The following is a 16240-nucleotide window of genomic DNA, read 5'->3' on the forward strand; positions in this document are numbered from 1 at the left end:
TAATTCAATGGTGTTCAATGCTTACAACCAATACTGATAAATTCAAAAGAAATTCAATATGCCTCTGCATGCAAAGAAGCCCTCAATGACATTCAAGCAATGTCCACTTCAAAACGACCTGTTGTTCGCCGCCCTTGAAAAGTTTTTTGGGTCTCTTCAAACACTATTGTTTTTACATAAACAAACATTTCTGCACAACTCATTGTTTCATATTGTTGTAAATTACACCCATGTTATTGTGATGCACACTGTTGCTGCAAATACTCTCTTCCAGTTATTCCAAAATATGTATGTTTACCACTTTTCATTTTACATAATATAGATATCAACATTTGTAAAGACTTACCACATAATTTTCCCGTTCGTTGTTTACATGTCTATACATTGATCTCTTGCTTGCTAATCTATTCATGCTATTGTTCAAACTTGAAAAAAAAAGAAAAGAAGAAGGAAGCAAAATCTTGGTTATCTTGCTCCTCTCCTCTCAATAATAGATGCCATAATAACATATGATTTTATAGTACTCCTAATTGCATGTTTTTCCTTCTACCTAATCTACCTACATTCACTGATGTTCAAATAAGAAAAAAAATATCTAGAACTTGTAATACATTCTCCAAACATGCAATACTTGTTTATGAAAACTAACACTACTTTTTTGTACTTGTTTAGATATGCCAAAAAACAATCAAAATGCGGACAAACACGAGCAGTGACGTCTTCTTTATGCACAACAAAAGGATACAATAAATGCACGGCGGCGACTACTTTATAAAAACCACAATAGCCCTACTACTTCCTCGACATCCCTTCCCACCTCAAATGCTCTCCCAACTATACAAACCAACCCATCTCACCTACATCAAATCCAATATAACCCTCCCCTTAATGAAGAACATCGTCGCTTTCGAGAAAGGATTGATGAACTTTCTAGCGTGCATGTTTGCACAATATGTAAAGAAGCATACCCAGGAATGAAAACAAAGCTTTTACACGGTAGACTTTCTTGTTTTCGTTGTGCATCATCTAAATCTACCAATCGTTTTTCTGAACTAAACAACATGAACCCTGGTGAACAACCCTATGTCCTTCAACAGTTAACACAAGTTGAAGAAATGCTCATTGCACGTGTAAACCCCATACTACAAGTCACTCATGCTCGTGGTGGTCAATACAAATATAGTGGCCATACAATTAGCTTCCCTCAAGACATCACCACTATTGCCAAATACTTACCCCAAATGATTTCTGACTTAGACATCCTCATTGTGAAAAGGAAAAATCCATCTAAAAAGGCTTATGAATTCTTCGTTTGCAAATCACGTGTCCTTGCAACGCTTGAATACAAAAAAAAAAATGACCCTTACTACTGTGATGTTCAATTCAATTCATCTGCTATTTCTACACTACCAGATCACCCTACTGATATTTCTTCTCTTCTCCATAATGTAACCACCTCCTCTTTTGAACCCCATCAAACCAATATTGATTCTACTTATGATACTGATGTCATGCTACCTCCATTAGAAATCCAACCCTCTTCTTTCATTCCAATACTCCCAAATTCAAGTACTAAGCTTGAGCACATTTGTAATTATTTTCACTTGACCCATTCAAATTCAACAAGCTCTATCGACTGGCCTCCAATATCTTTAACATCGATGGATGAATACAACACCATAGGCCTCTTTGCCATGGCATTCCCCACACTCTTCCCTACAGGCATTGCCATGATCATGCAACCAAGAGTTACAAAAGTTGAGATGCATGAATATGCTTTACACTTGCTGCACTACCATGATAACCGATTTTGCCAACACCCAAGATTTCGCTACTATCTTTATAACATTCTGATGCGCCATCGTAGCGAAACTACTGCTAGTGTTTTTGTGAAAAAGTACATTGAGAACAACTTGCGAACAACAGTTTCAGACCTACGAGAGTGTCTTCATGACTCTCCAGATTCAAGATTGCCAGAGAAAATAATGCGGTTCGGTTCAGCCATACGAGAAACACGATCTTTCTGGAACAGACGACGATATGAGCTGACTTACATGATCACGCAAATAGGAAGTCCTACATTCTTTTTCACTCTCAGTGTAGCTGATACTAAATGGCATGACTTGCAGATGATCATGCCTGCCAGTGTTCCTTCCAATTCAGTCAACCACTTCCAATGGAAAATCCAAAACATAATTAAGAACCCACATCTAACAACCCAATATATGCATTGCAGATTTACAATTTTTCTCGAAGAAATCCTGCAAAAAGGCCTCCATGCAGTAGACTATTGGTGCAGGTATTTTTTAATATCCATTTTCTTCTACATTTCATATATATGTTATAATGAGATTTTACCTTCATATTATATTCAGATACGAATGGCAATATAGAGGATCCGCACACATTCATGGCTTCCTCTGGCTGCAAAATGCACCAAACATGGACACAATTGACTGGAACAATGCATTAGAAATTGCTAATGCACAGAAATATTTCGACCACTACGTAATTGCCTGGAATCCATGTCAAGCAGAGCACCGAAATATTCCGCTTCAGCAATCAATAATTCATAACCCATGTCTTCTTGACACAGCATCAATATTCACATCCATTCAGTATGAAGGCCATACAGAGCTTGTCAATTGCATTCAACGTCATACAAAGTGTCATGAGTCTTCTTGTCTTCGCAAGAAAGACAATGTACTTAGCTGTCGATATGGAGTACCATGGGAGTTGAAGTCCACATCTTCACTTTTCATTGATGATAAAGGTCATAAGACCTATGTCCTTGCACGTAATGATGAAAGATTGAATATTCACAATGCCGATCTCCTATCTATTTGGAGAGCAAATGTTGATTGCCAACCAGTCCCTTCTCGCCATGCTGTGTTAAAATATATTTCAAAATATGCAGCAAAATCAGAAACAAGACCTGAGAGCTACCGTCAAATGCTATCACGACTATCACAAAGTGCCATTCCAGAAGCACCTACGGTTGTTGTTATCCGAAAACTCCTTACAGAAACCATTGCAGATAGAGACATTGGAGCACAAGAAATATGCCATATGTTACAAAAGCTACCTCTTTCTCTCAATAGCTGTACATTTCGGTCTTTGAATGTCAACAAGTCTGTTTTCAAACACGTTTCAAAAGATACTGAGAACCCTGGTTTGACACCAAACTTTATCCTTGCATACATGAATAGGCCTGTCTCATTGGAATCACTGCCCCTCCTTGAAGCTTCATGCTCATGGTCATATACTTCCCAGCGGAAAAAAAACCAATGGAAACACATATTCCCACCAATGATTGTACATGTATTGCCCCGTTACAATGTCATTCCTTCCTCTGATGATCCTTCTTATGCCACTTTTTGCTAGAGTGAATTACTATTGTATTTCACCTTCCGAACACTCCCCAATGATATTGGTTCAACTGATGCAGAAATTATTGCACACTGGGAACAAAAAAACGGTACATATACACCATGGCATGTCCATCGAGAAATTAAAAACCCACAAACCCCACATACTGAAGATCAAACTACCCCCGACATCCCTCCTGATTCCATGCAAATGAATGAATGGCAAATCCTCTCTCAGCTGCACCTAGGTTACAATATTGCAATTGATGACCTTGACATGATTGGCTACCGCGACTTTGATGCCAACCACAATTGGTCACATAATACTATCCCTCCCCACTTGCAATAAACTGCCATAAATTTCGTTGAACTCAAATGCTCAACGATTCAAAACGAACATCATTCTTTTTGCAACCTTCCCCAAGATCACACATTATCTCCTACCCAAAACATAGCCTTCACCACCGTTTCTTCACACTTTAAAACCCCTCGCCAAAACCCCCACGCAAAATCATCATATAAGGAATAGCTGGGACAGGAAAATCCCATTTGATTAGATGTCTACACCATGCATTTGTGGAAAACTCACCAGCAAACAAAAACCCTTTGTTGTTACTTGCACCAACAGGCATTGCAGCTTTCAACATAAATTCCCTCACAATTCACTTTGCCCTTCGTATCCCTATCCAAACAATGCATCCTCTTGAAGGCCAACCACTCCTACAACTGCAAGAGCAACTCTGCCATGTAGAGTACATTCTCATTGATGAAATGAGCTTCATTGGTCCAAAAATGCTTACTCGCATTGATGATCGTCTAAGAGAGGCATTCCCTCTTCACCGAAATGAACCATTTGGTAATCGCTCAATTATCCTTGTCGGAGATTTAGGCCAGCTACCACCTGTAAAAGACATTCCTTTATATGCTGGGACATCGCATGGCACTGCACTTTGGCGCAGCTTCGACATATTCATAACACTTTCAACCGTTTTTCGTCAACAAGGAGCTAGCCCGTCCCAGGTTTCTTTCCGGCAAATACTCACAAATCTCAGAAATGGAATATCTACACTTGAAGATTGGCAACACCTAATGTCAAGAACAAGTTCATCTCTTACACATGAAGAGCAATGCACATTTGAAGAATCCATGCACCTATATGCAATAAACAACTCAGTTGTTTTGCATAATAAGAAAATGCTTAAAAAATTGAACATCCCAGTAGCGCTTTGCTCTGCAGAACAACAAAGGCAGAGAAATCCTACTACAACGGAAGATGAGCATTTGCCTTCAAAAGTGCTCTTATGCAATGAACAAAAATTTATGCTCACCAGCAACTTATGGGTACATGCAGGCCTCGTCAATGGCGCACTTGGGAAGGTCATCTCAATATTTTATTCTATTGGTCCAAAGCCCCCAGAATTACCATCCTTCGTGGTTGTCGACTTTATACAATACAAAGGAACACCATGGGACATTTCACACCCAACATATGTGCCCATTTCTCCCATCACAAGGGGTGCACGCCGTCAGATACCACTTCAAATGGCATGGGCTTTAACGATACACAAGTCATAAGGAATGACATTAGACAAAGCAACAGTAGTCATCGGCACCAAAGAACGACAACGGCTAATGTTCACTGCAATTTCAAGAGTGCGTTCATTGGCAGACATTCAAATCAATCCAGCATTCCCATTCTCACGCATTGCAGAAATGCACAAGAATCCATATCTTAAGCGTAGACAACAAGAGGAATCATTGCTTGCATCAAAATCTATGTAGGAGAATATACTTTAGCCAATCGTACAACCTGTTTTCCAGAATTACCCACATGGTAAACACCACTTGCTGCAATAACCAAATTTCACATACATTTGCTTTCTATTACATTTAACCTCATATGATTTTATATTAGTTTGAAATCATTTATTTTATTTCAAATATTCAAACAAAATATTTCCCGCCAAGAACAACAAGGTCTAGCATTCACTGCAATTTAGAAATTTCTTTAAAAAATTATTTATTTTACTTGAGCGCTTTAAAAAACATGCTTTCGTCAAACACATCCATTGTCACTTACAATATTTTATTTTTGGATGGAAACAGGTATGGATACAGGCTATTTATGATTGTTGTATGAGTATTGCCAAGAAATTCAGCATCCTGCCCTAGTGAACATTGCCTCTTTACCGTTTGCATCCAACCATTGAATTGTTAAATAAGGTAAAAGAAATACTCAAGATAACAATTCACATCCATGAAAGTGACACACACAGAAAAATGCAGCGTCAATTGCAGGAACAACTCTGTTGCCGATGCCATGCCCCATCATGCATATATGATTACCTGCTCATTGTCAATTACATCTATATGTAATAAAATGCTCTTATTGTACATATGTTTAGAAGCCAAATAATACTTTCATTGTATATATGTTTAGTTATTAGCTACCAAACATGTCTCTATGTGTAGACCATATGTAAAATTTCAAAAAATACATTGCAAATCATGTAATTCTCTCCTGTATAATTTCTTGTGATAAACACACAATACCAAGTAAAATATTTAGAAGTATTCAAGTGTAATAAGTCTACTATGTTCCACCAAACATGATGCATAGTTATGGAGTGTCATAAGTTTTTTTGTACCTACAATTTTAATAAAAACTCAGTTTACATAGATTTGGCCTTTTGAGTGTGGTTTCTATTGTTCATGGAATGCTAGATGTTATGCTACTCACATTAAGTTATCTTTGTTTTTGTTTTCAAAAAGGTTATATAGGAATATGTATACCTTACATGGGCTTCTGCAATGACATTTATAGAGTGGTTAGTTGTTTGTTTTTAAAATAAAATACATTTACATGAAATTTTCTAATTCTCTTCTTTTTTGTTTCAGTCATGTCAGCATTTTTAAATACTTGTGAATGAATAGAAAGTCTTGTGGTTTTCTTTAAGTATTTCTGCTTTGACATGCTACTTTGTTCTCTTTTTCACTTCCAGTATAAAGATCTTACATTCCCAGTCTGTTCTGTCTCCTATATCTTTTACTTTATTCCATATTTAATAAACTGCACAATATCAATAGCAGTGGAGAAGGTGGTCTGACCTTTTATAAAAATTCAACAATTCCAACTTCATAAATCTATCGGCCTCTCTTTGTACCTTTTGATACAATTGCTAGTAATACTAATTTTCATTATCTCTACTGTAATATAATATAATATAATATAATATAGTATATATATATATAAAAAATAAAATAAAATAATATAATATAAAATAAAATAATATAATATAATAAAATAAATGACTTATATATAATATAACAATAAATTAGCCACTTCATCGGCTTAGGAGGAGGCCAAAAGCCTAAAATCTACTCGATCACCTAGAGGAATAACTTGTCTCTCACAAATATCAAAGTATTCTTATGAGAATAAGTTTTTTTCTTGGATTTATTTTTCACTTTTTCGTTTAGTGGTCTTTTATTGTATCCAATGAAAGTGAATGAGATTCCATTTTTATTGAGGAAAATCTTAATAATAATGGTATAAAATATTTTTTAATTTATTATAACATTTTGATGCTTATTTTTTTTAATGTATTTTAGTTATAAGATTTTATATAAATTATAAATAAAATATTTTTTAATTTATTATAACATTTTGATGCTTATTTTTTTTAATGTATTTTAGTTATAAGATTTTATATAAATTATAAATAAATATTTTATTGAGGGAATAAAGTTGTATGATTTTAGATTATTGATTTTATAGGTTAACGATATAAATATATTGTATAATTTTTTACTATGAAATTCAAAGTTAAAGTTAATTATTACACAACTAGATACTTAATTACAATAAATATGTTTACTATCTATTATGATGTATGAATTTTATAGTATAATGTGTTCTGAGGTATGAATTTCATAGTATAATGAACTCATGTAAATATAATGTTAAAAATTGTATAAAATTTATAAGATAGTGGCTATGTGTCCAATGGAGAAAAAGGGGACCGAATGGAAGAAATTCAAATCTTATGCTTCCTAGCTCCTATATATTTATGATATGATGCATTTAAAAATTATATACTAGTTTGACAAACAAACTAACTAACAAATACATGTGATGGTTGTGAGGGAAGTCTCTACATCATATTTTATAAAAACAGTTTTAATAATGTTTTTATAAGAAAATGCAAGAGACCTCATTTTCACAAAAGAATCTGGGTTGTTCATATTCTTACAATATCTTGCTATTTTATATAAAATTGAATGAAAAGGTAATATGTTGAATATTTTGGTATGTATTGTAATTTATTATCCCAATCATTTTCACAATATAGTACCACTTAAGAAAATATAAACCAATTATTATATTTTATTAATATACCAATGAAATACAATGAATTTTTGAAAAAATATATCTTATTAAATTTAACAAAAAAAAAATGATATACAAAGGATAAAATTTCGTTATTGCAATTATTTTCATAAAATTAATATATTTTTATTTAATTTTAATATATATATATATATATATATATATATATATATATATATATATATATATATATATATATATATATATATATAGGCATTAAGTTTTTATTTCGATGTCATATTCTAAATCCTAATTGCTAATTTCTACAACTTATTTATGATTTTTTCTCTTTGCAGTGATGTTAAGGGGAAATTCCATTCTTCCTCTCAACTTTTATACTATTGTTGCCACTTTTTAGGTACTTGTTTTGAGAATGAGAAAATATTCTATGAAATCAATCTAATTTAGATTCATTAAGAACCTTGATGAGATACCAAAAGTTTACGTGCCAAGCGCAACTTCTCGACAAAGCACCTTAGCTCTTGTGGAATGAGAATTTAGACAATAAAATATATGGGTTCAATGTGTAATTGGCCATAAAGGAATTGCCAAGCTCTAATCAAAGGTATGATAGACCATTTTTTTGTGAAAAGGGATTATGTGATCTCCTTTTTGAACATAATGGATACCGATACATGACTTTTAGAAGTGGACTATATGTTTTTGGATCTAGAAGTATGTATTTTAGTATATTGATCCTTACTTTTTATCCCAACTTAGATGTTCCATCTATTACACATACATGATTGTGTCTACCCCATTTACCTCTTCATTGTTGAGGTGATGGTGTTATTCAAAGTCATTTTCTAACTTTGATGTCAATATAATTACCCCTAATTTTTATCCAAAGTTAGATGCCTTATATGTTGTACTTGCATGGGATGTCTACCCCATCTACATCTTCATTACTTAGGTGGTGATGCTCTTTAAACTAATTGTGGAAACATTACATAGGCACATTGATAAACATAATCCTAAATCTAGCACATATGCTACTACCCACACCTATATTCAAGTGGATCTAGATAAGGGCCTCCAATAATGCATTCTCCTTTATTTCCCAACAACTTGATTGCATGAAATTTCCATTAAAGGTGAAAAAAATATTATAAATATGGAAAATTTTCCAAATATTTTGAGAAGAAACAAGCATAACCACTTGTAAAGTAGGAATAGGGAGAGGTATGGAAAATGGGAAACAATAAAATGCATCCTACCAAGGGGTTGTTAAGAGTGAAACATCTCCAACATATACGCAACAAGCTAAAACTATTCCTAAATCAACAACACTTGTTTTCACAGAGGAAATAAATTCCCAAAAGATGACTAAGAAAGAATGATTAACTTAGGCTGTTACCTCAAATCACTTTTAGATATATCTATTGAATAAAAAAAACATACTTTAGGAGTCATCAAAGAAAGCACAATATGAGTATATTGAACTAGTGTGACTATCTTAGCTATTTCAACCTTCTATTTCCTAGATATTCAAGAGAAATTTATGTGGAACCTTGAGGAAGATATAATTACAACTTAGTAAGAGGAGACAAATCTAGTAATAGGTAAGAAAAAAATACACAAAAATAACGAGGATCTTAACATGGAAGACAACTTAATAGGAAACAAGAAAGAAGAGAAAACCCAAGATAAACTATCTCACAAAAAAAATCATCAAAAAAATGAAAAGAAAAATAAAATAATAAAATAACAATGTAAAGTTAAAAAACAAGTATATTCGTCCCCGATCGGGGTGAAGGAAAGGACTCTGGGTAGCTTAATTATAACGGGTAGGGCTTGTCAGTACAAGCCTCACTTGTGGGCAATCATAATAAAGGATGTGAAGGGAGATCAATGCAAGGAGAGCACCATGAGACATGGCTCCAAGATCATCATGACAGCAGAAGGGATGGGAAACGGCGGCGAGCAGGCGGTAGTGGACATAAGAGGTGGCAACAATTTAAAGGGAGTAGCAGCAGACATTGATGTGAATAATCTAAGGACATGCAAGGTGGCGAGGACGGTGGATACCTGGAGTAAATTTCCTCGAAACAGTTTTCGTAAAAAGCAAGAGACCATGGCTGAGGGTGGTAGGCAGGCTAGAGTATATAGCGAAGAGGATGGCAGAAGGAAGAGGACGACGAGGCAACAGAGGATACAGGAGGAAGATAGCTCTCAGGGGACTGATAACCACCAGAATGTAAAGGATATCGTGGAGAGGTTAAGGAGGAAGGACCAGGAGGTGTCGATAGAAGGAGGAATATATAGAGAAGGCGAGATGAGGAATATGTAGGAGGAATGCAGGGGGAGAGGGAGGTTTGAAGACGGTCAAGGCAGCCGGAGTTACATCCGTTGTCGGCCTTCAAGGAGAGGTAAGGGCAGAGGAAGTAGGGGACGACAAAATACTAGGCATTCTGGGGACTATGTTTTGGAACCTCAATCTCCCAACCAACGGAAAAGAGGTCGCCGCACCATGAACCAGATGGCCAGAGATGCAGAGCGTGTGTACAACAAGGAGGGCAATGTGGAGATAAGAAGAATTATTGAGAATCTGGAAGAGAGAGTCCCAGAGGAGGCCTCAAACCCTGAGATGAATGAATGGAGGCCTCTTATGACGGATCCTGGTAACACCAGGGGTCGTCTCTCCCAGTATAAATAGGCCCTGCATTTATATTGGGTGATGAAGTGTCTACTGGCCAAAGCAATGGAACAGATTGCGGAAGAAATGACTGAGATTGCGCAAGGGTACCCGAGCCTGAAAGAGGAAATGAAGAATCTGCAAGTTGCTATGCTGAAACAGGATAGAAAACTAGAGGATATCCAAAACACTCTGAAGCTGATAACCAAGGAGAACCGTGAGGAAGAGGTGAAACCGAAGATTATGGATGATTGATAAGCCTTCATTTTTCTTTCAATTTTCACTTGATAGGACCAATAGTATCAGTTTTGGCATAGGATATGGAATGCATAAGATGATAGGGTATAGCTCCGGCTGGTAGATAGTCTGTAGGTTTTGTTTTATACTTGTTGTTGTACTCTCTCAGCTTTATGCTGAAAACATCTGACTTCTGGTGGCCCTCCCTCCCGGTTTCCCTTCGGGGCGGGAGGAGGATACCTGTTCTTGTACATAGTTTCGCTGGTTGATGTTAATAGAGAAGGCCTTACCTTTGTTTACAAAAAGAAACAAGTATATTCAGAAAAAGAAAGAAAGAAAAGAAAAAGCAATGAAAACTTAAAAAACATAAAGTACCCCCAAAATATAAGATCAACATAAAAGATAACAACAAGTATTTCAAAAACCTTCAAATACTCTAGCAGGAAACCAAAAACACGACTCAATATCTTATTATAATAAAATAGATGCGTTTAAATACCATGATCATCAACAATATGCATAAATCGTCACAGTCAATAACTATCTATGATTGGGAAGTAAATAAAATGAATGCGTTTAGATACCATGATCATCAACAATATGCATAAATCTTCACACTTGAAATCCTTTAGCTATTTATTAATTGTGAAAACACCTCTAGTAGTCCTTATCCAAGAGATGAAGTCGAGATGAAGTTGGAATTCAAGGAAATTTTGGATACTGAGAAAAGAAATCGCAAATCAGTGAGGGATCGAAATTGGTGTAAGAGTATCAGAAGGAATTTATGCTGGGAAAATATTCCACTTACCGGCTCATGATCATCACCTTATTATCAACGCTAGACTATGATGACATTTAAACATCTATTCTAAAGTAGGTTTTTCATTCTATTCTCTATTACATGCTTGACTGGAATTCTAAAAAGATAAAATGGTTGGAAACTTGTAATCACAAAAGGAAAATGTTTATTCTCAACACTAGACTATGATGACATTTAAACATCTATTCTAAAGTATGTTTTTCATTCTATTATGTATTACATACTTGACCGGTATTCTACAAACATAAAATGTTTGGAAACTTGTAATCACAAAAGGAAAATGTTTTGGATAAATATAGTACAGTAGCAAGGAATTTTAACATTGTTCTCTTTTAGTATTCTAAAAAGATAAAATGTTTCGAAACTTGTAATTACAAAAGGAAAATGTTTTTGATAAATATAATACAGTGACAAGGAATTTTAACATTGTTCTTTTAAATAAATAGAAAAAAGGAACAAGGAACTTTAATATAGTCTTTTTCGATAAAGAGAAAGTGAGGTGGTATAGTTAGGAACCAATGGAAAACTTAATTTTTAAAGTTGCACGTCAGCCTTCTTTAGGCTCAAATTGCTAAATTAATGAATTTAATAGCAGCAACATGGAGTAACCAATCATGGCAACTCTATTGTTTGGGAGTCAAAGTGCAAGGCGTTCAAGTAAATACTAAACAAATGGGTTACATTGTAATGTATTTCATTAAAAAACCAAAGAAATGTTAAAATTTATTGAGAGATAAATGAATTAGCATTAAAAAGAACATAAATACAAAAAAAATAAACATTATGTTTATTTTTGGGATGTTTAATTTTGGGAAGCTTACTAAGGGAATATTCTATTTGTGTTTATTTACCAAATTTGGCAAGCCTACCAAATAAGCCTTCAATTTTCACATTTGTAGGCATTTTTACAATGGGTTCTTTCTAATTATTTAAAAATTCTCATTACATACAATCCACATTTATGAAACCATTAGTAAGAAAACCCGTGTACCTAAAACAACTATTGTTTAACAATGGAACTTTGACACTTTCACCTAGTAAAATTTACCTAACAATCCCCCTTAAGACTTAACTTGAGTTTCTTTGCACTGAATCTAACCAAACAATGAAATATCACCTTCACCTTACCTATGAGAGTACACAAACAAAATATCTACTAATCCAACATATTCCCCAATCACCCAAATTGACATCTAAAACTTTACTTAACTTACCAAATAGTCTTGCAATTAAAATTGTTTACCATACCTAACCTAAACTATATATAATATAATATATGTAACTTAACCTATATATAATATAATATATCTAACCTAACCTATATATAATTGATGGTTCCTATCCTGACCTGACCTGACCTGACTTAACTTAACTTAACTTAACTGATTGTTGTTATGACAACATTTACATCTCCCATGCACACACTTGAAGCCTTGTCATGTAATCCGATCGCACAACCTACACCTCAATTTGCGCCACGTAAATGAAGAAAGCTAGTTTGGTTACTAGCATGGTTTTCTTCGTAGGATCCAAAGCTATTTAGAGGTACTTTTAGTAACATATCGATCCCATCTTATGTGAATCTACAATAAAATTTGTTGAGAAAATGTAGATCATAGTTGTTGAAGGAAAATGTGACTCGCCAAATATCCCCATTCAGCATCTGTGGGCGTCATCCACTATCTCCACTGATTTTCCAGCAATTCTGAGCGCTTGTAGCCCATATCACTTGGGTAAAAAAATCCTTTTTTTCCCACATATCCTCATAGTTTAACATGAGAGCATATCCCCAATAGTTGATGCCCTTTGTAGCTAGATACTCATACCACCATCTTTGGGCCACTACCTCTGCTGCACCTTTGCTATTGATGTCAGTGAAACCACTCCTAAAATGCAGAAAACCCTTGGCCAACTCCACTACTCGTTTTCTCCATAGCTCTACCATTCGGGTATTTCCAAGTTCTCTTGTGTAATTTTCAGTTCTGTTTCAGCAAGGGTGTTCATGACGGAGCGTTGATCACATTATAAATTTATAGTTGCGAATTGTGAATCAGATATGGAGAACTTCAGCCTTCCATTTTCTTCTTTTAGCATGCTATGCAAGCTTTCTACGTACAATACTAATTACACAGAGAACACTACCCACTCAAGCAATTTTTTGATTTGCAATTCCTTATAGTGATCCAAGCATCCAACAATAGATTTACCTATGCTTCTTCATAATGTAAGCAAATGACCTAGGTATTTTTGACCCCAATGCCCATCTACCCCACACTCGGAAGCAACCCAGTTGGTATCACACTTGAGGGAAACAAATTCCATTGCACGCTCCAGTTCAATTGTCGCCTATTGATTTCAATGCCCCAACACATTTTTCTTCCTACTCTGTTTCTCACCCTGCAGAACATTATCCAGTTTTGCTGTGATTTCCTTTAGCAGCAGTGTCACAGGTTGAGTTCACGCGGGTGACCCAGTCATGCCATATGAACGTTTCTCCACCCATAACAATACGCAGACCTAAGCATTTATCTTCGCTCCGCCACTCAAAAATATCCACAATACACCTAGGTGACTCGGTGGATTCTCGTTCACCTTCGTAAAATAGATCACAAACTGGCCACTTTGGCCACAGAGTTTAAGCAAGATTGGCTTTTTCACAATGTTAAAATTTATTAAGGGAAAAATCAACTAACAACACAAACATATGGTAAATGTAAGCAAAATATTTATTTACAAACTTTTTATTTGTGAAAATCAGCTAATAAAATCAAATATTCTGTTGTTGTTCTTACTTAAACCCACTCAAACTTGCCAAGTAATTCTTCCTGACTCATATTCCTTTTTCTACTCTTTAGTATTAAAGGTAATACATAAAGCAAATCACAATTTCATCTTTTCCATCATTAGATTACAAAAAAATCAAAATGTTTGAGCTACTTATAACTTTTCCTCTAAAATGTAATGTTTTAATATTAGCCTACACCCTTTGCTACAAAAAATAGAATGTACAAAATTTTGCCATTCAAGCAACCTTGATATCCTATTTTTATTGACTAGAAATCATTAAAATTCCCATCTCTTTCCTACACGCAACAAAACATAAAAAATTCCTATATGCCATTATGAATAGTTGATAGTACCTGCATTACTAATGAATCCGTAGAGAAAGGAAGCAAAATAAAATTTATGTGCTTCCCTTGTTATACCTTTCTTTGAAAGAAGATCTGCAGTTTACTTTTGTTCTCTATCGATATGGTAAAATTTTACAAGGTTTTCATACAATTCATTCAATTAATTAAAATTGGCGGATTGAAATAATTTGACCCTTGACCCATTCTATAATTCCCTTGGCATCACCATAGATCTGTCTCTGATTAATCCCTAACCATTTTTCCACAATCAATACACCCATAATGCATTGATTTTTGCCCTACTATTGGTTCCTTTTCCACCCTCCCACTAGAAATGATAGACTGTATCAGCCTTGATGAAGTAACCCCTCCACATCCACATGTTCTATTAGCACATGCCCCATCAAAGAACCCCATTGGATATGAATGCCATATTTGTCTAATCTTGATATTCCTGCTGCCTTTGTTTCCCTATATCTTCCTAACTTCATTGAAATAGACTATTACCTTATTAATCTCCTCTTGCACCTCCAATCCTTTCTGACCAAAGATGATGCCATTATGCTTTCTCCAAATAGTCCGTATGATATATAAAGGTAGTGCCCTAAACTGTTGGTCTTTGATCCAAATTCTGATACATGATGACAACTTCTGTACAACTCCCTTTGATGTAATTTTAAAAAATTCCTAGCACCCCATTCCAAATTGTCTTTGTGTACAAACATTGTATGAAGAGATGATTATTATCCTCCGCACCCTCCCTACACATATGGAAAATTTCGGGTCCCTGAAATCCTCTCCTTCGAATATTCTACCACGTCAATATCCTATTATGAATGGATAACCACCTAAAACATTTTATTTTATTCGAGATGTTCCATTTCCATATGATCTGAAAAACAAATGGAAATCCGTATCCCTTCTCGTCACTTGGAATATTTATATATATGTCTTTCACCAATGGGATTCCATTCTTAAGTGTTATAATCCTCACATTGATCAATGAATTCTAAAGGCAACTCCAACTCCTCTCCCTTATACCATTCTTGAAGATCCAACTCATTAGTCCTATAGTGAATAATTTGATTACGATGATAAATCTATTTGTTATGAATGTGGTTGAGAATACTAACCAGTAACGAGTGATTCCCCACCATGCCCATAAGAGAGTCTAAACCCACTTTAATCCTAGCTTCATCACCCACTTACCAACACACATTTCCCATAAAGATTTGTAGAATTTGGAACATGCTTCTCCAAATAAATTATGTCTGAGTTTTCTTTCTTGCCCCATTAGTGATCCAAATCGAAAAAGGTTGACCATACGTATATTTGTCCTTGATAATATCAGCCCAAATTCTTTCTCCCGGAACAACCTCCACATGCTTTTGATGATAAGTGCCTTATTGAAATTTCTAGGATCAATAATCCCCCAACCTCCAACCTCTACTAGTCTTGCTATCAATGACCAGCGAATTAGATGTATCTTGCCTTCTTTTTCTACATTATGAACCCCTGTCCATAAGAAATTTCCCATAAATGATATAATATTTTTGATGATTACCTTAGGTAATGGAAAAAGATCCATCGAGAACACTAATATATTTTGTAAAATAGATTTAAGCATAACCACTCTTCCCCCCAATGTCTTCCATTTGT

The 16240-nt window shown here is 34.9% G+C and overlaps 1 protein-coding gene across 1 annotated transcript; it reads left to right on the forward strand.

Moving 5' to 3' along the window:
* Window positions 1–1985: 1985 nt before the first annotated feature.
* LOC149224348 (uncharacterized) lies at window positions 1986–10048 on the forward strand. The gene is made up of 4 exons (XM_089388162.1): window positions 1986–2299; window positions 2376–3172; window positions 3997–4745; window positions 9560–10048. The coding sequence occupies exons 1-4, from the start codon at window positions 1986–1988 to the stop codon at window positions 10046–10048; spliced, it is 2349 nt and encodes a 782-aa protein (XP_089244288.1).
* Window positions 10049–16240: the final 6192 nt, after the last annotated feature.

Source organism: Pinus tabuliformis, chromosome Q (assembly GCF_031772625.1).
Source record: "Pinus tabuliformis cultivar Carrire ecotype Pingquan chromosome Q, CPIR1, whole genome shotgun sequence".
NCBI classification, from domain to species: Eukaryota; Viridiplantae; Streptophyta; class Pinopsida; order Pinales; family Pinaceae; genus Pinus; species Pinus tabuliformis.